This window comes from Sorex araneus, chromosome 9, assembly GCF_027595985.1.
Source record: "Sorex araneus isolate mSorAra2 chromosome 9, mSorAra2.pri, whole genome shotgun sequence".
In the NCBI taxonomy this organism is placed as follows: Eukaryota; Metazoa; Chordata; class Mammalia; order Eulipotyphla; family Soricidae; genus Sorex; species Sorex araneus.
In genome coordinates, this window is record NC_073310.1 from 42,700,656 (window position 1) to 42,724,553 (window position 23,898).

General features: G+C 42.1%; 1 protein-coding gene across 1 annotated transcript in view; it reads left to right on the forward strand.

Moving 5' to 3' along the window:
* Positions 1-23,898, forward strand: part of ACBD3 (acyl-CoA binding domain containing 3) — a 44,557-nt gene that overhangs the window by 4,446 nt on the left and 16,213 nt on the right. Inside the window, exons 2-3 of the mRNA XM_004605426.2 lie at positions 19,255-19,396; positions 21,633-21,773. Coding sequence (XP_004605483.1) covers positions 19,255-19,396; positions 21,633-21,773 — 283 coding nt within the window. The remainder of the gene's footprint in view (positions 1-19,254; positions 19,397-21,632; positions 21,774-23,898) is intronic.

Consider the following 23,898-nt stretch of genomic DNA (forward strand, 5'->3'; position numbering starts at 1 on the left):
GCAGTTTACAAAGCAGTTAGGCAGAGCAAAGTGGGTGCCCTACCCACTGTACTCTCTCTGGTCCCAGAAACATTTCTTAGGTGACTAAACTGGTTTTGTCTACACAAGAAATTTTTGAAACTAGTCTTTTTTTTTTTTAACTATATAATGATTCTTTCACATTTGGAAGATTGAGTGTTATGAGATTTCCCTCCAAATGACTGAATTAAATGTCCCCATAAAAAACAATTGATATGGGGGCCAGAGTAATGCAGACAAGAGTGCATGCTTTACATATAGGAGACTGGTGGGGTGGGGGGGATGGAGTTCAACCTCCCAGCACCACATGGTCCCCTCAGTGCCCCTTGGGAGCAACCCCCAAGCACTGACCCAGGAGTAGCTACTGAATAATGCTGATGTCCCTCATCCCAAATGATAGGATAAGTACTACTACTGCTACAGTGTAGAGATATTGAACGGCCTGCATGTAGCTGATGTAATGATTATTATTTTTTTAACTGATACTGGCGATATTCTAATTATATTCCAGAGGAATGCTTTTCCTTTTATGCTATTTGGTTTGGGGCACAGTTTCAACAGAAAAGGAAAAATATGCTGTTTTTCCTTAACTGATTTTCAAAATAGTTGTTTCTAGCAGTCTCAAAAAAGTGTCAGTTTTTTAAAAATGTTAGGTGCTCATGCTTTTAAATTTTTTATTTTCCCCCTTAGCTGTTCAAATTGTAACATCTTTACCAAGTAGAAGCCTTTTCAGTTTGTCTCCTAAGTGTTTTTGACATGACTAATAACTTCCTTGCTATCTGACATGAGATATTCCAGGTTCATTCCTCAGCAGGAAATCAGCCATTTCTGTAAAATGTGGTTTCTTTCCATGGAAAGGGCACTGGAAGGGATTCACTCAGCAGTTATCCCTAGCAGGACTCTGGGACCATGGGGGTGCCAGGGATCAAGCCTGGATTTTTTATCATGCAAGGCAAGGACCCTTCCCTACCGTATTAACTCTCTGGCCCCAGGCATATTTTTTTTATGGTGTATGATTTTTTTTTTGTTTGTTTTTGGGTCACACCCAACGATGTACAGGGGTCACTCCTGACTCATGCACTCAGGAATTACTCCTGGCGGTGTTCGGGGGACCATATGGGATGCTGGGATTCGAACCCGGGTTGGCCACGTGCAAGGCAAACGCCCTACCCGCTGTGCTATTGCTCCAGCCCGGTGTATGATTTTTTAAAAAAATTTATTCAATCACCGTGAGATAGAGCATTACAAAATTGTTTGTGATTGCGTTTCAATCATATAAGTTCCAGTTCCCATCTCTTCACCATTGTAATTCCCCAGCACCAGTGTCCCCTGGTTTCCTCCCACCCCTTCCTGCCTCTGTGGCAAGCATCTGTCTCTCTCTCTCCCTCTCTCTCTTTCTCTTCCTTTCCCTCTCTCTCTCTCCCTCCCTCCCCCCCTCTCTTCTCTGCCCTTCCCCCTCACTCCTTCCCCCTCTCCCATTATGGTTTGCAATTCAGATATTGAGAAGTTATCTATATCCCTATACCTGCTTTCAACAGTGATCATTTCCAGCTGGTATTGTCATAATGATCCCTACTGTATCTTAACTATCCTCCATCTCTCACACCATTGACCAACCAGTTACCAGTCCTCCTGGCCCATTTTCCCTGGTCCAGGCGAGGGCATGCTTTATAAAAGGAAATTTGGAGTTGATTTTGAAGGAATTAGTCTTGACCCATTTTCAGGGAATTGTTGATGCAGATACATATCTGCTAGCATTGCTGTTGATTACACTTATATTACTAAACAGAGAATTATACTGACATGCTGAAGTGGTTTCATTTGGGGGGATGGTCTCCTTTCAATATAGAACTATACGAACTTTCAGAAGATGGTTCATGGTTTGGCTTTTTTTTTTTTTTTTGCCACACCTTGAGGTGCTCAGGGTTTAGTCTTGGCTCTGTTGCTCAGGGATCAGACCTGGTTGTGCTCAGGAGACCATATGGGGGTGCCAGGGATCCAACCAAGGTCTGCTGAGTGCAAGGTACTTACCCAATCCTCTGTACTATCTCTGGGCCAGAAAAATGGCTCTAGTTGTAAAAATACTATATTTGATTTGAGGATGGAGCTCAGTGGTAGAAAGCTTGTTTGCCTTGTATGTATCAGGTCCTGGATTCAGTGCCTAATTCTGCCTGCTCCTGCCCTCACATCCTGAATAATACTAAAATACTATTCAGCTATAATTTATACTTTGGTGCTTATATGTATTTGGTGTGTTCCTCCTAGATGTTAGTGATTAAGCTTCAGGTAATTTCAAATTTATTTGTTATTATTGAATATTTACATTTTTAGCTTATTTTTTCTTGTCTTTAGATTTAGACATAGGTGTGTACTGTTGGACTTAAAGACTTAAAGATAGTTGTAGGAAATAAATTTATAGAGCTGGAGAGACAGTACAGAGGTTAAGACATTTGCCTTGCATGCAGCCTGCTCTGTTTTAATCCCTGGCACCACATGTTGTGCCTGAGCATCGCTTGGTGTGGCTTCAAAACCTAAATGAATGAATGAATTTATAACTACCAAGAATAACGATGCTTCTCAGACATCTGAATTTATGTTTGCTAGTTCATATTTCTTTTTTTTTTTTTTTTTTTTTTTTTGCTTTTTGGGTCACACCTGGCGATGCACAGGGGTTACTCCTGGCTCTGCACTCAGGGGACCATATGGGATGCTGCTGGGAATCGAACCCGGGTTGGCCGCGTGCAAGGCAAATGCCCTACCTGCTGTGCTATCTCTCCAGCCCCTCATGTTTCTTTTTATTTCATGCGCCCCTCCACCCTTTTTTTGTGCTCAGTGCAAGGGCCTGATGCAGTGCTGTTCATGCTCAAGGTTTTGACAGCTGGATATAAGGATATGTTAATGTGCATACACTTAATGTGATTTTAACATTTGCCTGCTTAACCACACATGCGTAAAGGTACAAAAATACTTGATGAATTTTCACAAAGTGCAAACACATTGGTAACCAGCACCCAAAGGATGTAATAGGGTCTTTTAGTTTTAAATTTTGGAGGGTTTCTGGATCACACCTCGAGGTGCTGAGAGGGTGGGTCCCTCCCAACACTGCTGTGAGGATGATGGATGTGGGGATTGAACTGGGGATTCTGCATGCAAATCACCCAAGTAGACCTTTGAGCTTTCTCCCTGGCCTGAAATGTCTGTTTTAATATTTATTTATTTATTTTTGGAGGGTGCAGGTTCATACCCAGCAAAGCTCAGGAGTTATACCTGACTCTGCACTCAAGAATTTACTCATGACAGTGCATGGGGTGAGCATGGGATACCGGAGATTGAATCTGGGTTGGCTGTGTGCTGGGCAGTTGCTCTACCTGCTGTCCTCTCTCCAGCACCCCCGCCTTTTTTTTTTTTTTTTTAAATTTAGTCACTGTGAGAACAGTTACAGGTCTTTTAGGATCAAGTCTCAGTCACACAATGATCAAACACCCATCCCTTCACCAGTGCACATGTTCGACCACCAAGAACCCCAGCATACCCCCTCACCCCGCCTGTGTGGCAGGTGATTTTCACTTTACTCTCTCCTTACTTTGATTACATTCAATTTTCGACAGAAAACTCACTGTCATTATTTGGAGTTTTCCCCCAAACAGTGAGACCTGTCGAAAATGTCAGTCCCCATTTTTAACACTAAAACAGAGAGCTTCTCTGGCTTACTCTTTAGGAGCTCTGGTATCAGCAAAACCTGCGGTACTTTTCTGGTTCTGCCAGGAGTACTCTGCCCTTTTTTTTTAAACTCGGGGTCATTGTAAGAGTATAAGTAAATTGGTGCTGGAGAGGTAATACAGAGGATAGGACATTTACTTTGCACTTGACTGACCCAGATTCTGTCTTCAGAAAAGCACTCCATTGCTTTCCCAGTCCCTGCCAGAAGTGATCCCAGAGACAGGAATATGCCTTGAGCGCCACTGGGTGTGACACAAAAACAAAATACTATAAGGAGTTACATATGTTTATGAACTATCAGAGTATCAGGAAATTGGTATTCTGTGGCTGCTTTTGTTACTGAATAAGAGAGAATATTTGAGAACTTATATGGGATATGTTGAATTAATGAGAAGCCAGCTTTTATTAAGCACTTAGCATGTATGTTAGGCAGTGTTTTTTATTCATTGACTTAGAAATACTGCATTATATTATAGTTCTTTTTAGAAATAGGTTAAAATTGTACTCATTAGGAGTTTTTTTGCAGCCCAGAAATTTTGCTTTAATTTTATTTTTTTTGTTTTAATTTTAGTCACTGTCATCCTGTTGCTCATGGATTTGCTCGAGCAGACACCAGTAATATCTCCATAGTGAGACTTGTTGTTACTGTTTTTGGCATATCGAATACGCCCTGGGTAGCTTGCCAGGCTCTGCCGTGGGGACGAGATACTCTCGGTAGCTTGCTGCTCTCCGAGAGGGGTAGAAGAATTGAACCCGAGTCGGCCGCGTGCAAGGCAAATGCCCTTCCCTCTTGGCTGTATAAAAAATCATTTTATTCAAAGTATTGTGTCTCTGAAACAGTGGTGTGATAGGACCAGGAAAGAAAACAGATTTAATCTTAGACTGCGTTGGTGGAAATACATTATCTAGGAGGAGGAAAGTAAGAGATGGCCCTGTGCTCTCCTATGCAGATAATACACTTCCTGGATTCTGCTTTCAGTTTGAAATGTTGTCCGTTGGGGTTAAAGACAAAGTAGAGTTCATTCAGAAGAGAACAGTGTATAAAGTGGGGATGAGTCCCTGCCATATTGTTAATAACTGCTATTTAGGCAAGGACTGCTTCATGCAGGCACTGTATGCCAAGACTTTGGGCACATTATTTCTAACTTACACAACATAATACAGTCATTTTATTGATAACAGAACTGTAACTTCAATATATAACTTGCCAGTGATAGTGTAGTAAATTTCAGCTCTGGAATTTAGCTATAAGTTTCATATGGTTAAATAGGGATGTTTGACCTAAAAACAGAGAACTCATGGCAAACATGGGTTTTGTGAGACCCTTTTTTGGATTTGGGGGTCATACACTGCAGTGCTCAAGGGCTGTTACTACTGGCTATGTGCTTGGGGTGGGGTGGGGGGGTGGTTCATACCCAGTAGTGCTTGGGGACTGTATGGTACCAGGGATCAAATTCAGGCCTCCTTTGTGCTGCAAATCATACACTTTTGAGTTCTCTCCCCAGCCCTAATGTTTTATGTCCCTTTTTGAGGTCTAATCTGTGAGAAGAATTTAACTTAATGCTGAGGATGAGAAGTAACCCTGGTGCAGGGTGACATAGTCCAGCGGGTAGGGCTCTTGCCTTGTATGCGACCAACCCAGATTCGATCCTCAAAACTGATCAAGGATCCCTCAGGCCCACCAATAAGTGATCCTTGAGTGCACAGCTAGGAGTCAGCTCTGAGCACTGCTGGGTGTGATCAAAATATTAAGAAAACAAACTAAAAATATAAGTAGCAGCGCACCCTTGGTGAGTACAACAATCAACTGAGAATAAAGAGATTAAAGATCACAGTAAACTAAAGATGGAATAAACAGACTTCTTTAGAACAGTGAATTCCCATTACCAAAAAAGTATTCGTGCTTAGTTTAGCAGTTGCTAGGTAGATATGCTTTGATTCCTTAATTTTTATTATCTTGTGTATTTATGTTTGCTATGAGAAAATACCTTATAGTAGTTTGAGTAGATAACTTCCTTAACATATAGAAATGCTGTATTTTTATTTATTTCTTATATTTTAGGTTATTGGTGTTAAAATTCATGTCTTATAATGTATTCATTTTTAAATTGTTACAGCCAGTATTAGGCCAAGCAAATGTATGGAAGGGATTTGAGCTTTGGTCTTGCTTTACACCCATTTATGGTATGGCTTTCATCAAAATAAAGTCTAGAAAGGACATTAAAGTAATCTATCGTTGCCTCCACAGATTAAGAGAAAAATATTATTTGTCTCAAATTTATTTTAGCAATTGAGATTTGGGATGACTAACATTTTGTATAATTAATTTCAGATGGAAAGGACTTGATTTTAATCTTTCAGAACTTTGGGTATTGGTATCTGATTAGAATGCAATTATCAAATGATTGAAGCTATCTTTATTAGAACTATAAAGTTAGCTATTTAATAAGATAACAACAAGTCTCACGATGGAGGCATTATTGGTGTCCGCTCAAGCAAATCGATGAGCAATGGGATGACAGTGATTATCTAGAAACCATTTTTTTTTTTGCTTTTGAAACACATTGCATGGGAAATTATGTTAAATTTATTTCCTACTGCTCCTTAGTAGCTTGAAATAACACATACTGTCTTATAAGAGGGCAGAAGATTAAAATGGGTCTCACTGGGTTAAAATGAGGTCGTCAGCGGAGCTGTGTTCTTTCTAGAAACTAGGGGAGAACTGTAACCTTTCTTTTTCCATCTTCTGGGGTCACCTAACTATTTTGGCATGTGGCCCCTTCATCTACACAGTGTGCTCCACTTCAAAGGTCTCTTGACTCTTTTTTCCCCCCTTCCATTAATAAGGACATTTGTGATTTTATAGAACTCATGTGGGTACTCCAGGATAAGGGCAGTTACAGATTTATTCACCCTCTTTTTTTATGTAATTAATATATTTACAGGCGCTAGGACATCTTTTACTATTCGCCAACCACATATATCCCATGAACTGATTACCAAAAAGTGACTATGCGAATTTATTAATTTAGTCTTTTTATGAAGATGGAAACCAGAGTTATTTCTTTATTTGGTTTGGCGGGCAGGAGCCACACCAGTGGTGCTCATAGGTGATGCCGGGGATCCAGCCCAGAGCTCCTGCTTCAAAGAATTTGCTCCAGCCTCTTGAGCCCTCCTGCCCCAAACCAAGTAACTGAAAATTTAAAAGTCCAAATTGTACTACAAAATGTATAATGAAGAATTGTTATCTCTGTTTTTTCTGTCTCCAAAACATTTTTTCCTAGGCAATAATTTTTATTGTTTTAACTGTTCCTTCAGGTTTTTATCTTAATTTTTCCTGCTGCTTAAATTTAAAAATAAATTTTTAAAGGGGATCGGAGCAATAGTACATGGGTAGGGAGCTTGCATATGGCTGACTTGGGTTCGATCCCAGGTATCCCAAAGATCCCCCCTGGTACATAGCCAAGAGTAACCCCTGAGCAGCACCAATGTGGCCTCAAAACAAAACCAAAAAAAAAAATTGGGGGGCCAGAAAGATAGTCCAGTAGGTAGGGCATTTGCCTTGCACATCAACCTGGGTTCAATTCTTATCACCTCATATCACTCCCCGGGCCACCAGAAGTGATCCTTCAGCACAAAGCGACTAGTGGGTCCTGAGCAATGCCCAGTGTGCCACGCCACTCCTAAAAAGAAAAAAAAAAGAAGAGGGTCCAGGGGGATAGTACAGCAGGTAGGATGCTTGTTTGCACATTCCCCCAGCACAGCCAGGTGTGAGCCCCACCCAAAAAAAATGTTTATTTTTTCATCTTTCCAAATTCCCAGCTTTTTATATTTTATTATTTATTTATTGGTTTGGGGGCCACAATCGGCCATGTTCAAGGGTTATTCCTGGCTCTGTACTCAGGAATTATTTCTTTGGTTTTGGGTGGTTTTTGTTTGTTTGTTTTTTGTTTTCTTTTTGGGTCACACCCGGCAATGCACAGGGGTTACTCCTGACTCTGCACTCAGGAATTACTCCTGGCGGTGCTCAGGGGACCATATGGGATGCTGGGATTCGAACACGGGTCGGCCGCGTGCAAGGCAAACGCCCTACCCACTGTGCTATCACTCCAGCCCCAGGAATTATTTCTCTTAGTGCTCAGGGACCCTGTGGGATGCCAAGATTGAACCTGGGTCCGGCCATGGTCAAGACAAACATCTTGCTCACTTCACTGTTGCTCGAACCCTGATTGTATTTTAGTTCTTATCAAACTGGAGTTAGACTGGATAAGTTCCCCCTCCCCCCACCCCCTTTGATTTTGAGGCCTCACCCGGGGTGGTTTGGGAAGTGTTGCTCCTAGCAATGCTCAGGTGACTGTGATGCTTGAATTTGAATCCAGGCTTCCAGCTTACAAAGTCCTGGAAGTGGTCCTTAAACTCCTGCGTGCAGCTGGCAGCAGGAGCATCCCCTAAATTTGTATTTTGAACAGTTCTTTATGTATTAGAAATGTAGTCTCAGTTTTTGTCAGATACAAAAAGGTGTTAATAAAAATGAACATTCCCAGATCCTGAAATTCTCCTGCCTCTCAATGAGTCAATTCGTTTTGAGCACTTGAGTTAAGATTCACGCCTTGCTGAATAATTGGTAGTTTGCTTATTTCCTCACCCTCTCCTATTTCACCTAACCTAGCTGACACCATTAAATGTTTGAAATAAGCAAACTTCTCACCTGCAAAGGAATGAATGCTTTGTTAAAATTAATAGTCATCTATTAGATGGGTGTTTTTTCATGCCTACTGCCCTGTCAGCTTCATGTAATTTCCCTGCAGTAAATACTAATTTTTTTAAGTGTGGATTACATGACTAAACAGAAAAGTGTTTGGTCTTCCAGTGAATAGTTTTATCTAATTTTATGTTTATCAGTCTTTATTTAGATCAATGTTTCCTATAGTGGGCATTACTCCCCCCTCCTATCTTCCGGGGGTGCTAGAACTATAAGGGTGTAGCAGTTGCCCTGGATGCAATTGAGAGTCTCTTTCTGTTCTCTTACGGTAGATGTTCAAGGTATTGAGTAATTTCCCCTGCCCCAGGAAAGGGGAAATAAGTGAAATAAGTTTGGAAAACTAATTTAGATCACAGTACCCCCTTTCATAAAATTTTACTTCCATCCTCCTTTCAGCAGTGCTCCAGGGCTACTCTAAGCTCAGTGTTTAGGGGGACCATGAAGTTCCAGGGCTCATACCCAGAGTTTTTTTTGTTTTTTTTTTTCTTTTTCTTTTTTTGGGTCACACCCAGCGATGCACAGGGGTTACTCCTGGCTCTGCACTCAGGAATTACTCCTGGTGGTGCTCAGGGGACTATATGTGTTGCTGGGATTTGAACCTGGGTTGGCTGCGTGCAAGGCAAACGCCCTACCCACTGTGCTATCTCTCCAGCCCCCAGAGTTTTTGCATGCACAGCATGGCTCCACCTTGTTGAGCTATCTCCCCAACCCTTAATTTTTCTTTAAGACCAAAAGCAAAATGAAATTCCAGGAATCTTGACTGAACAATTTAAGGAAGTTTTATTCCGTTATGCAGTCTACTCTCACTATTTCTTAGACTTGCCATACTTTTATTTCCTTAAATCACTAGTGGTGCATTTCCATTTTTTAAAATTAAAAATTTTCCTTCCTTGTATTCCTTTAATGATAGGATTTTGGAGGGGGGAGTAATGCTCACTATGGGAAACACTGATCTAAATAGAGACTGATAAACATAAAATTAGACAAAACTATTCACTTGGTTGTGGTTCACTGAAATTGTACAGTTGTGCTATTGAGATCACTGTCAATAGGTGGAGCAGTACCAGGGGTCAAACCCAGACCTCATGCCCAAGGTCTACAACTGAGCTAACCCTGGGCCTTGGTTCCCTTTTAATAAGGTGCTTTGGGTTTGGTTTCAGTTTTTTGTCAGGCATTGAGTACTGCCAAGGTGTGGCCCCAAAACAAGCAAACAAAATGTTAAAAATCTGACTATAACTGGGGCCAGAGCGATAGTACAGCAGGTAGGGTGTTTGCCTTGCATGCTGCCAAACTGGTTCTTTTCATGGCATCCCATCTGGTCCCTGAAGCAAAATAATTCTTGAGTTCAGAGCCAGGAGTAGACCCTGAACCAGGTATAACCCAAAAAAAAGGCGCCCCCCCAAAAAAAAATCTTAACTGTGATATTTTTTTCTTTTTGGGTCACACCCAGCGTTGCTCAGGGGTCACTCCTGGCTCTGCACTCAGGAATTACCCCTGGCTGTGCTCAGGGGACCATATGGGATGCTGGGAATCGAACCCAGGTCAGCTGCATGCCAGGCAACCGCCCTACCTGCTGTGCTATCATTCCAGCCCCTTAACTGTGATTTCCTTCCTTCTTTCCTTCCTTCCTTCCTTCCTTCCTTCCTTCCTTCCTTCCTTCCTTCCTTCCTTCCTTCCTTCCTTCCTTCCTTCCTTTTTTTTTGGGGGGGTCACACCTAGCAATGCACAGGGGTCACTCCTGGTTCATGCACTCAGGAATCTCCCCTGGCAGTGCTCAGGGGACCATATGGAATGCTGGGATTTTAACCCCGGTCTCCGCATGCAAGGCCAACGCCCTACCCACTGTGCTATCACTCCAGCCTCCCTCCCTCCCTCCCTCCCTTCCTTCCTTCCTTCCTTCCTTCCTTCCTTCCTTCCTTCCTTCCTTGGTCACACCCGGCAATGCACAGGGGTTACTTCTGGCTCATGCACTCAGGAATTACTTCTGGTGGTGCTCAGGATGCTGGGAATTGAACCTGGGTCGGCTGCATGCAAGGCAAATGCCCTACCATCTGTGCTATTGCTCCAGCCCCTTAACTTGGATTTTAAATCATTTATTACAAAGTTATTTGTGATTGGGTTTCAGGCATACAGTATTACACTTATCCCTTCACTAGCATCTACTTCCCTTCACTAAGGACCCTCACCACCCTTTGCTTTCCTCCCACAAGTCTGCTTCTAAGAGGGTTTTTTTTTTCAATAATAACTTTTTGTAATGTGGTCTACAGTACTGCTATTGATAGGGTTTCATACACAACACTGTACCACCTTTCAGCACCACCTCCTGCCAGTTTAATGTTCCTTCGCCAAAGAGTTTGCTCTTCCATGTCCTGTTTCACAGCTCCCTCAGGTGGTGTGTTACCTGCTGAATACCGGTTCTCATGTTTGTTTCCATTGTCTGCAGGTATTTATTATTCTACCTTGATGTATCTTTATAATCCCAAATATGAGAAATTTTTTGTGTTAGTATCTGTGTTAGTCTCTCTCCCTCTGAATAGCTTCACTCAGCATGATACTGTCTAGGTCCCTCCAGGTAGCAGCAAATTTCATTACTTTATATTTTCTTATGACTAATATTCCATTGTGTATATATACCATAGTTTCTTTATCTAGTCATCTATTCTTGAACACTTGGGTTATTTCCAGATTTTGGCTATTGTAGTGCTGCAAAGAACATAGGGGTGCAAATGTCTTTTCCCCCATTCTGTTTTAGGGCCCTTACTGTATATTCCAAGAAGTGGAATTGCTGGGTCCAATGAAAGCTCAATTCCTAGATTTTTTAGGAATGTTCATACTGTTTTCCAGAAAGGTTGGACCAGTTGACATTCCCACCAGCAGTGTATGAGTCTCTTTCTCCCCACATCTGTGCCAATACTGGATGTTCTTGTTCTTTTTTTTTTTTATTATTTTATTTTTATTTTTTTTATTTTATCACCATGTGGAAAGTTATAGAGTTCTCAGGTTTATGTCTCAGTTATACCGTATTCAAACACCATCCCTTCACCAGTGCCCATATTCCACCACCAAAATCTTCGGTATACCCCCCGCCCCCCACCCCAACTGTATAACTGATGAATTTCACTTAATTTTCTCTTCACCTTGATTGCGTTCCATATTTCAACACAAAACTCACTATTGTTGTGGGAGTTATACCCCCAAACAAGATAACCCTATTAAGGAAGCATTTGATAATTAGTTTTCCATTAAAAGATTGTATGTTTTCAGGTTTTGTTCTTGTTCTTTTTGATGTGTGCCAGTCTCTGTGATATGAGATGATGTATCATTGTTTTGATTTGCATCTTCTTGATAATTAGTGATGCAGAGCAATTTTTCATATGCTTTGGCCATTTTTTTTTTTTCGTTTTTGGGTCACACTTGGCAATGCTCAGGGGTTACTCCTGGCTCATGCGCTCAGGAATCACTCCTGGCGGTGCTTGGGGGACCATATGTGATGCTGGGAATTGAACCCGGGTCGGCCGAGTGCAAGGCAAATGCCCTATCCGCTGTACTATCACTCCAGCCCCATGGCCATTTGTATTTTTTGAGGAAGTTTCTATTCATCTCTTCTCCCCATATTTTGATAGGGATTAATTTTTTTCTTGTGAAGTTCTACCAGTGTCTTATATATCTTTGATATTAACCCCTTATCAAATGAGTGTTGGGCAAATAATTTATCCCACTCTGTGGGCTATGTTTGTATCCTGGTCATTTTATTTGACGTGCAGAAGCTTCTTAATTTAATGTAGTCTCATTTGCTTATCTTGGCTTTCACTTGCTTGATCAGTGGTATTTCATCCGTGAGGATGCCTTTAGCTTCAATGTCAGACAATTCTGCCTGCACTTTCCTCTGTATAACTTGTGGTTTTAGGTCTAATATCAATGTCTTTAATTCATTTTGATTTGACTTTGTGTCTGGCTTCCTTGCACATAGCTGACCACTTTTCCCAGCACCACTTGTTAAAGAGACTTTTCTGTTCCACTTCCTATTTTTCTCCTTTATTGAAGATTAACTGATCATATTCCTCATAGTCTGTCTCAGGATTTTCAGCTCTATTCCATTGATCTGAGAGTCTGTCTTAATTTTAGTACCATGCTGTTTTAATTGCTAATGCTTTGTAGTACAGTTTGTCGATGGGGAAAGTGATGCCTCCCATATTCTTTTTTCCCAAGGATTGTTTTAGCTACTTGGGGGGAGGGGGATTATTTTGTATGAATTTCAGTGTTTGATCTATTTCTTTGAAAAATGTCATGGGGACTGCATTGAATTTATATGATGCCTTCAGGAATATTGCCATTTTATTTTATTTATTAATGTAGGAAGTACTGCTATTTATTCAGCCATTGATTAAACTGATTGAACTGGGCATGAACTCCACATTACTTTTTTTTCTTAAATTTTTTTTAATTGGATATCCATGAGATAGACCATTACAAAGCTGTTCATAATTGAGTTTCAGTCATACAATGACCCGGCACTCATCCCTCCATCAGTGCACATTTCCCTCATTTCCCCCCTACCATCCCCCCACTTCCTACCCTCAGTCTCCCTCTATTGAAGGCACTTTCCTTCTTGCTCCCTTTCTCCTTTTCCTTTTATGCATTATGGTTTGCAATACAGGTGCTAAGAGGTCATGGTGTTCAGGGCATTGGGTATGGTAAGGCTGGAGTAACTTTTCAATTTGGTGGCTGCTTTGGGATATGGATGTGACTGATGAGGCTTCCAGAAGTACAGCTGGGGGGAGAGGAAGATAGCCAAACCTGACACCGAGAAAGCCTGGAGATTTCAGTCACAAAACCCCCATATACTAAAATTTTCAGCAGATTTTATCTTGGTGAGATTCGTCCTGAGACAGTGGAGTCAGGCAAGGGGTATAGCAGCGATTTTGGATTGTGGAAACAAATGGCTGCTGGGGGCTCTGCTTGGGCAGGCCAGCAGGCCAACCCACCCCCCTCCAGTTTACCCCGGTCTATTCAGCTGTTTGAGGGTCTGAGATTAACTGTGGCTTTTGATCTCTTTCAGTTATTTATCTATGGATCTCTGAAATAAGGCCAATAAATGAGCTTGTATAGCTGAGCCAGAGGTGGTTTGTGGGCATAGCTCCCACATACCTAAGTTTTGGCTGTTTAATTTCTTGGTAAACTTGGTCCCAAGTTGTTGGGGTTCAGCCAAAGGCACAGCGGCAATTTGGGGGTATCAGGAAGCCTGAAGGCACCATCAGGCTGCTGATGCACTGGCTCCGAAAATATACTCCAGTGTTGCCATTTTAATGATAATAATCATCCCAGTCCATGAAAAATGGATATGTTTACATTTCTTTGTCTACTCTCATTTCTTGAAATAGTAGTCTGTTGTTTTCTTTGTTTCACCTGTTAAGTTGATTGCAAGGTACTTTATTTTCTGAGGCACAAATGTGAATGGGGATTTTTTTAAACACCTCTCTCTTTAACTATTTGCATACAGGAAAGCCATAGACTTTTGCATATTGATTTTGTAGTCTGCTACTTTGCTATACAAATCTTTTGTTTCTAGGAGCTTTTTTTGTAGAGTCTTGGGGAATTTTCTAAATAAAGTCACCATCCACAGATAGTGAGAGCTTGACTTCTTGCTTTCCTATCTGGATGCCCTTGATATCTTTTTCGTGCCTAATTGGTATGGCATGTACTGCCAGTACTGTATTGAATAGAAGTGGTGAAGAGTGGCAACTTTGTCATGTGCTTCATCTTACAGGGAAGGGTTTTTTTTTTTTTTAATTTTTATTAAATCACCATGTGGAAAGTTACAAAGTTCTCAGGTTTATATGTCAGTTATACAATATTCAAACACCCATCCCTTCACCAGTGCCCACATTCCACCACCAGAAACTCCAGTATACCCCCCGCCCCCACCCCCTACCCCCTACTGTATAACTAATGAATTTCACTTCATTTTTTCTTTTTTTTTTTTAAGAAATATTTTATTGAACCACCGTGAAAACAAGAAAAAAATACAAAGCTTTCAGGTTTAAGTCACAGTCAAATACTGATTAAACCACCATCCCTTCACCAGTGCACCCGTTCCACCACCAAGAACCCCAATACACCCCCCCTCCCACCCCACCCCCCATCTAAGTAGCTAATGATATTCCCATTATTCTCTATATATATTGAGTACATTTCATATTTCCATACAGAACTCACTATTATTGATTGGAAATTTTCCCCAACAATCAGGCCTGCCGAATAGGCATCATCTAATAATTTCTCTTCATTGGTAAGAGTGAAGACTTTGAGTTTTGGGTTTCTAATATTTTAGCTCAGTTCACAGTCAAAATGGATGGCTGCAAGAATCCGCTCTGGTGCCAGAATGGGTTAGGAGACCTCAGGATCACAGTCAATAGGCGCGGAGGCTCTGCTTCTCGTGCCGCGGCTCTCGGTTCATCTCTGGGCGGAAGGCGCGCCGGGAACACCTCCCCTCCCAGGACCACCTACAGGCTACGTCACTAAAGAAAGTCCTACCTCCTGGTGGAGGGGTCTTAGAGGGTGGCTCTCACCGCGTGGCTGCTGCCGCTGCCACCATTTTCGCTCAGAAAAATGGGGTGGAGAGGGAAAAAAATCCCTCCCCGGGCTGCACAGGGTTGTAGCTCAGTTCACAGTCAAAATGCATGGCTCATGCATCCGCTCTGGTGCCAAAATGGGTTAGGAGACCTCAGGATCACAGTCAGTAGGCGGGAGGCTCTGCTTCTCGTGCCGCGGCTCTCGGTTCATCCCATTTTTTCTTTACCTTGATTACATTCCATAATTCAACACAAAACTCACTATAGTTGTTGGAGTTTCCAACCAAGAGAGACAGACCTACTACATTTGATAGTTAGTTTTTCATTGCTGGAAATGAAGAGATATGTAGCCCCACTGCTACAAGTACATAACTCTCTCTCTCTCTTTTTTTTTTTCTTTTTCCTTTTCCCTTTTTTTTTTTTTCTTTTTCCCCCTTATCCCCCTTCCTGCGCCTCATAGTATGGTGTACGCCACGCCTCGTCGGCCAGCGTGGGGCTTTTGCATAGTTCACAGTCCAGAGGTGGCTGCTACATTAAAAACCTTCAATATTTCAACAAAAACTTACTGTTATTATTTGGAGTTTCCCCCCCCAAGTCAGACCTGTTCAAATGGAACCGTTTCACATTGCTGACAATTATAAATGTTAAGTCGCGTGGACGCTCCCGCCAGGGACTGAACCCGTGTCCGCGCGGTTTTGGATTTCTGTATAAAGTCCAGGGAAAATTCTGCCAGAAATTACATAGCCCAGCTCACAGTCCCAGTGCGTTGCTGTAAGAAGTCTCTGAATTCAAAGTCTTTAGGCGCAGAGTGTCTGATTCGCGCTCAGCGACTCCGGATTTATCTGGGCCGAGGGTGTGCCGGTTACGCCCCCTTCCCATGAGTTCCTGGGAGCCCCTAAAGTAAAATCCGAATACCTGTGGGTTTGGAGTCACAGAAGATGGCGCCTGCCACATGGGTGCCGCCAGCCCGCCGCTTTCCGTGCAGGAAGACAGGGTGGGGAGGAAAAAAAATCCACCCCCGGCCCCACAGAGTTGTAGCCCAGTTCGGTGTCCCAGTGCATCGCTATCAGATGCTGCGCTGGATGCCCGAATGTGTTACATCTTTGGAATCAAAGTCTTTAGGCGCAAAGGGTCCGATTCGCGCTCAGCGGCTCCGGATTTATCTGGGCCGAGGGCGGGGTTTTATTATTTTTTTTAAATACTAGTTTATGCTAAGTAATAGTAATGCTAGTGGAAGGGCATGTTTTATTTTATTAAAATTATAGAAAATGTTTTTCTGTTTTTCTTCCCTTTGTTTATTTCTGTTAATAACCAAGGGGGTTGTATGTATTTGGTTGCTACTGTTCTCTCTGAATATTATATTACCTCTTGGTTTTTGTTTTGTTTTTTTGAGCCACAGTTGACTAATCAGGGCTTACTCCTAACTCTGTGTCAGGAGTCACTCCTGATGGTGCTTGAGGGACCATATGGGGTGCCAGGGACTGAACCAAGGTTGGTTGCATACTAGACAAGAGTCTTAGTTCCTATACTATCTCTCTGGCCTGCCATTAGATTTTTTAAATAACTTTAACGCAACAAGTGAATAAGTATACCACAAGTTTTTTGCCAAGATAGTTTTTCAAGGGCTGGAGCGATAGCACAGTGCCTTGCCTTGCCTTGCCGACCTGGGTTCAATTCCCAGCATCCCATATGATTCCCTGAGCACCGCCAGGAGTAATTCCTGAGTGCAGAACCAGGACTAATCCCTGTGCATCTCCAGGTGTGACCCAAAAAGCAAAAAAAAGATAGGTTTTCAACTTTGTTTTTAGAAGTTTCATTGGGAAGAGAATGAAGCAAAAAAGCAATTCTTTTAGGTTTGTTAAAGGTGTATTTTGAGTGGGACAGTGCAGGAGATAAGGTACTTGCTTTGCATGTTGCCAACCCCTGTTTGATCCCCAGCATCACATATGAACACCAGCAGGAATGATCTTTGAGCATTAGGCCAGGAGTAGCTCTAGAGCATTGCTGAACGTGACTGATCTCCCCCCACCCCCGGCCAAAACCAAACCATGTATTTTAATGATATGTACTCAAATTAATTTGACTCTATTGATTATATTCTATGTTAGAATTGGTTTTGGTGTTTTGGGGCTTCCCTAGCAGTGCTGGGTCCTATGCAGGCCAAGCACGAACTCAAGTCTTTGGAGCTGTCTCACTGATCTCCTGTGTTGGACTTTCAAAAGACACAATTACTGGTCAACCTAAGACGTTGGAAAAACTTACATAATTCTTCATTGATTAAAATAGAATTCTAAGCTTAGGCTTTGAAATGGGAATTTCCTTTTAATTGGTGAGCTATCACTGTGTTCTAAGCACTTTAGAGGAAGTTCCTACCCTTTTTGCTCATTATCTAGTGATAATTGCTCATTGGTAAAAACAGATGGATGGGTCATAGATTACTGAGTTTCAATTTTTATAAAATGAGGTCAGTGCCATGATTGGTTGTTTTCATTTTTTTTCCATAGTATTTTTCCAGGGCTGGAGCGATAGCACAGCGGGTAGGGCCTTGCAACGAAGGCTGAGCCGGGTTTGATTCGTCCGCCCCTCTCGGAGAGCCCGGCAAGCTACTGAGAGTATGTTGCCTGCACAGGAGAGCCTGACAAGCTACCCATGGCATATTCAATATGCCAAAAACAGTAACAAAGTCTCACAATGGAGATGTTACTGGTGCCCGCTTGAGCAAATCGATGAGCAATGGGATGACAGTGACATTTTTCCAAGTATTGTATGTGCTTATGTTTGTTTTTAAAAATAAAATATCTAGGGGCTGGAGCAATAGTGCAGCAGATAAACACTTGCCTTGCACGCGCCCAGCCTGGGTTCAATCTCAGGCATCTCATTTGGTCCCCCAGGTACCACCAGAAGTAATTCGAATAATTCTTGAGTACAGAGCCATGAGTAACCCCTGAGTACCACAGGGTGTGACCCAGAAAGAAAGAAAAAATAAAAAGAAGAGAAATCCAGGGCCAAAAAGAAAGTACAGCAAGTCCCTGAACCTCACTAGAGTGAACCCTGAGTGCAGGTCCAGGAGGAAGCCCTGAGCATTGCTGAATATTAGCCACCACACCCTCAAAAAAAAAAAAAGCATAAAGGGTTTCTGCTTTAGACTATTTTTTTTTAAATTTTATTTATTTTTAATTAGAGAATCACCGTGAGGGTACAGTTACAGATTTATACACTTTTGTGCTTATACTTCCCTCATACAAAGTTCGGGAACCCATCCCTTCACCAGTGCCCATTCTCCACCACCCGTAAACCCAGCGTCCCTCCCACCCTCCCCAATCCCATCTCCCCCCCACCCCACCCTGCCACTGTGGCAAGGCATTCCCTTCTGTTCTCTCTCTAATTAGCTGTTGTGGTTTGCAATAAAGGTGTTCAGTGGCCGCTGTGCTCAGTCTCTAGCCCTCATTCAGCCCGCAACTCCCTTCCCCCACATGGCCTTCGACTACAATGTAGTTGGTGATCGCTTCTCTGAGTTGACCTTTCCCCGGAACGTGAGGCCAGCCTCGAAGCCATGGAGTCAACCTCCTGGTACTTATTTCTACAGTTCTTGGGTGATAGTCTCCCACTCTGTTATTCTATATACCATAGATGAGTGCAATCTTTCTATGTCTGTCTCTCTCTTTCTGACTCATTTCACTCAGCATGAAACTTTTCATGCCCATCCACTTAACTACAAAATTCTTGACCTCCTTTTTTCTAACAGCTGCATAGTATTCCATTGTATAGATGTTCCAAAGTTTCCTCAACCAGTCATCCGTTCTGGGGCATTCGGGTTTTTTCCAGATTCTGGCTATTGTAAACAGTGCTGCGATGAACATACATGTGCAGATGTTGTTTCGATTGTACTTTTTTGCCTCTCTGGGATATATTCCCAGCAGTGGTATTGCTGGGTCAAATGGGAATTCAATATCTAATTTTTTGAGAATCGTCCAAATTGTTTTCCAGAAGGGCTGAACCAGTCGGCATTCCCACCATCTGCTTTAGACTATTAAAATTTAATAATAATAAGAGTGTAATCTTATAGTAATGTTTATGACTATTCTAGGCAGTTGTGATATAATAAAACTTCCATATTTTGTGCTGAAAATGATGTATTTTGCCAGTGCTAATTGTTCTCTTTGTGTTTCTTTTTTCTCATAGAAAAAGATTGCAAAGCATTTCATCCAACTTATGAAGAAAAATTGAAACTTGTGGCCCTGCATAAGCAGGTTCTTATGGGTCCATATAATCCAGACACTTGTCCTGAGGTTGGATTCTTTGACGTACTAGGGAATGACAGGAGGTAACAGTTTTGTTGTATTAAAAAGTTAATGAGAAAAATATTGAAAAGGGTACACAGTGAATTGATTGAAATATAAATAGCTGGATATGAGCTTAGATTAAAAGCTAGGGGCTGGAGCAGTAGCACAGCGGGTAGGGCGTTTGCCTTGTACACCTCCGACCTGGGTCCAATTCCCAGCATCCCATATGGTCCCTGAGCACCACCAGGAGTAATTCCTGACTGCATGAGCCAGGAGTAAACGCCAGGTGTGACCCCCTCAAAGCACTGTAGCACTCTAGTCCCGTTGTTCATCAGTCTGCTTGAGCGGATACCAGTAACATCTCCATTGTGAAACTTGTTACTATTTTTTGGCATATTAAATACACCATGGGTAGCTTGCCAGGCTCTGCCGTGCGGGCAAGATACTCTAGGTAGCTTGCCGGGCTCTCCGAGAGGGACAGAGGAATCGAACCTGGGTTGGCCGCATGCAAGGTAAAGGTCTTACCTGAAAAAAAAAAAAACTAACTAAAATATTTCTGCACTTCATATGATTATCATGTTTTGGTTTGGAGGTTGTTGGTTTGTCGTTGTTGGAGTTTTTATGGCTAAATATTGTGGAAGAAGTTTGCTTATCTGATTATGAAAATCAAATAAGCACAGTTTCATTTTGGTTCTTCATAAGTATTAAGGAGCTGCTTAGGACTGGAGAGATAGTACAGCGAGTAAGATGCTTGCCTTGTACATGGCTGGCCTAGGTTTGGTTCCCTGGCACTATATATGGTCCCTGGAGCCCACCATGAGTGATCCTGAGCACTGCCAGGTATGGTCTCAAAACAAAACACACTTTTTGTTTTTATTTCCTTTTTGTTGTTGTTTCCACCTGTCTACCAAAACAAACAAAAAATGTGTTTATTCTTTTGTTTTTCAGCCATACCTTAGTGGTTACGCTTGGTTCTGTGCACAGGAATTACTCCTGGTGCTTGAAGGACTATATAAGGTGACAGATTGAATCCAGGTCAGCTGCCTGCAGGTCAAGCCCCCTACTCACAGTATCACTCTGGCCCCCCAAAAAACATTTTTTAATTAAGAATAAAAGTTATTTGGGACTGGAGGGATAGTACAGCGGGTAGGGCATTTGCCTTGCACCCAGCTGACCCAGGTTCGATTCCCAGCATCCCATATGGTACCCTGAGCACTGCCAGAGGTAATTCCTGAGTGCAGAGCCGGGAGTGACCCCTGTGCATCGCCGGGGTGACCCAAAAAGGAAAAAAAAGGTTATTTAAAATGTATAATAGGGGACTGGAGTGATAGCACAGCGGGTAGGGCGTTTGCCTTGCACACGGCCGACTCGGGTTCAATTCCCAGCATCCCATATGGTCCCATGAGCATCGCCAGGAGTAATTCCTGAGTGCATGAGCCAGGAGTAACTTCTGTGCATCACCGGGTGGGACCCACAAACCAAAAAAAAAAAAAAATATATATATATATATATATATAATAATTGATGATTAATGTCCTTATTTTTGGGACACATGAGAAAATAATACATCAAATATTCAATTGAGACTAAATAGTGATGTAAGGAAAATTAAACGTTGAGGGGCTGGAGCAATAGCACAGCAGGTAGGGCATTTGCCTTGCACGTGGCCGGCCCAGGTTCAATTCCCAGCATCCCATATGGTCCCCTGAGCACTGCCAGGAGTAATTCCTGAGTGCAGAGCCCCTGTGCATCGCCGGGGTGTGACCCAAAAACAAAACAAAAAATTAAACGTTGATACCCTTTTGCTAATATGGCGATTTTTTTTTTCTTTTTGTGTCACACCCAGTGATGCATAGGGGTCACTCCTGGCTCTGAGCTCAGGAATTACCCCTGGTGGTGCTCAGGGGACCATATGGGATTCTGGGAATCTAACCCAGGTCGGTCACGTGCAAGGCAAACGCCCTACCCGCAGTGCTATCGCTCCAGCCCCTAATATGGCAATTAACAGCAATGGAGTTACAGGTTTTTGGTATTTTATTTTTTTATTGCCACCACCCTCCCCACTTCCCCCGCCCCCCCCGTTACAAGTTTATGACAGTAAGTTTAGATTGTATATGGCTTACTAATTTAATAAATATTAAAACTTGAAGTTTTGATCCTTTTGCTTATAATAGTTCTTCATTTATGACATTGCAGTTTATTTGTACCTGAATTGAAATTCACTTAGATTATCAGTATGTTACATAGGCTATAACTTGCTGCTGTTGTTCCTTTCAGGAGAGAATGGGCAGCCCTTGGAAGCATGTCAAAAGAGGATGCCATGGTAGAGTTTGTCAAGCTCCTAAATAGGTGTTGCCATCTCTTCTCAACATACGTCACGTCCCACAAAATAGAGAAGGAAGAGCAAGAGAAAAAAAGGTGACATTCCAGGACAAAGCCTGGTTATCCCAGTGATTTGGTGGTTTTACTCTCGTGGAGCATCAATTCTAGTTAAATAAATGTCTTACTTCCCATAGATTCCCACTACTGCAGCTGCTCAGACATCCTGATATGGACAGGGATTTATCTTCTGAGTCTTGGAGAAAGGGGGTTGCTGCTGCTTTTACATTTAAAAAAAAAAGAATCTCCCATCCCATAGCAGCACTCCTTTCCTGATATGCTAAGTTTTTTTTAATTCTACCATGAACTATTCCCTCCCCCTTACCTGCTGCTCTGGTGAGTTTTATGGCAGAATGTTGTGGAAGAAGCTTACTTACCCTGATTACAAGCCTAAGATAAGCACAGCTTCAATCAGTAATGTCCCATATGGGGCTGGAGTGATAGCACAGCGGGTAGGGTGTTTGCCTTGCACGCGGCCGACCCGGGTTCGATTCCCAGCATCCCATATGGTCCCCCAGCACTGCCAGGAGTAATTCATGAGTGCAGAGCCAGGAGTAACCCCTGTGCACAGCTGGGTGTGACCCAAAAAGCCAAAAAAAATAAAATAAAATAATGTCCCATATCATGGTTATCAGCATTCCAGGGGTTCAAGAGGGAATATGAATAGCTGAACATGCTATTCATATTTATGGAATTCTCAGCCAACTCAGGTTTGGTCCCTGGCCCCCATTGTGTTCCCAACCCGTGCCTACCCGGAGTGATCCCAGAGTGCAGAGCCAGGAGTAAGTCCTGAGTACTTTCAAGTGCTCACTCTCCCCACCAAAAAAAAAAAAAATGGCTGTCTGGTTTCCCACTTTAACCTAGATTGAAATAATATTAGAAAAAGAAAATACCTTGGTAGTGAAAGTGATGACAGAAGCCATAAAAAAATAACCGAAGAATCATAAAAGTGTGGCATTCAGAGATTATTTGGTGTGAATGTAAACGTCTCTGTCATAGTACAGTACATAATTATAATTCCTAAGTCGTGAAAAAGTAGAGCACTAGGCTGGGGGTGGTAAAGTGACAACCTTACATATATGAGACCCTGGGTTTCATCCTCAGCACTGCTCCCTCACCCCCCCAAAAAAAGTAGAGAATACATTGTAGTTTATGTTTGAGAGGTTAGGAAATACCTTGGTACACTTTTAGAAACTACTTAGCCAAAGGAAGATTTTGTTTGTTTTCGGATCAAACAATGCTCAGGGGTTACTCCTGGCAATGCTTAGGGAACCATATGGGATACCAGGGATTGAACCCAGGCTGACTGCATGCAAGGCAAAGTGCCCAACCTGCTGTAATATCTCCCTGGCCCCAAAGAAAGATTTTTTTTAATTAAAAGAAAATTTTTGAAAAGAGTAGGATATGGTTATGTCCACTGTGTAGTGATGTTATGTGATGTATAGTGCTTTATGGAAATATATTTCTTAAATTATCCCTTTTATAATAATTGATTCTAGTGATCTTAACATATATAATAAATATTTTCCTTTTAAAAATACACTTTTCCTGAGGTGAAATCCATATAGAATTCTATCAAAACTTTGATAAAGAAGTGATTTTCAACTGCTGATCCATAAACAGGTGCTGATCCACAAGGTGTGAAAGGTGTTGTTGAAAAGCATTAGTTTAAAGTATTTAAGACTAGGTATGTCTCCTCTGTCTTGAAAATTAAACTCAGATTTGTGAAACATCTTGCTTTATTCCAACTGTGATACAATGAACTCATTTATTTTATGCCCTGGCTATGGCTTAGGTGTGTTGCTGATCACTTACAGGACTTGGGGAAGAAAAGTATGATATCCTGGACAGCTCTAGTGGTAGGACCAAGAAATGGTATGGTGTCTGAGAATCCTCAGGAGTCTTCTTTATGTGTTTTCCTGCCACTCTTAAATCAGAATAGCATCCATTCCTATGTAGCAGTATCTCTTAGGAAAGGGACTGGGCTTACATGGTGTGGGGAGGGGCCAGTGATAGCTGTTAGAGCTGCACCCCAGATTTTTCAATTGTTCTATCTTTTTAAAGTCAAAATCTAAGCTCGAATTGTTATTTAAGTTTAATTTAATCATTATTTTTCCTCCCCTGTTTCCCTTTGTTGCTGCTGTTGTCATCACCAGTGGTGCTT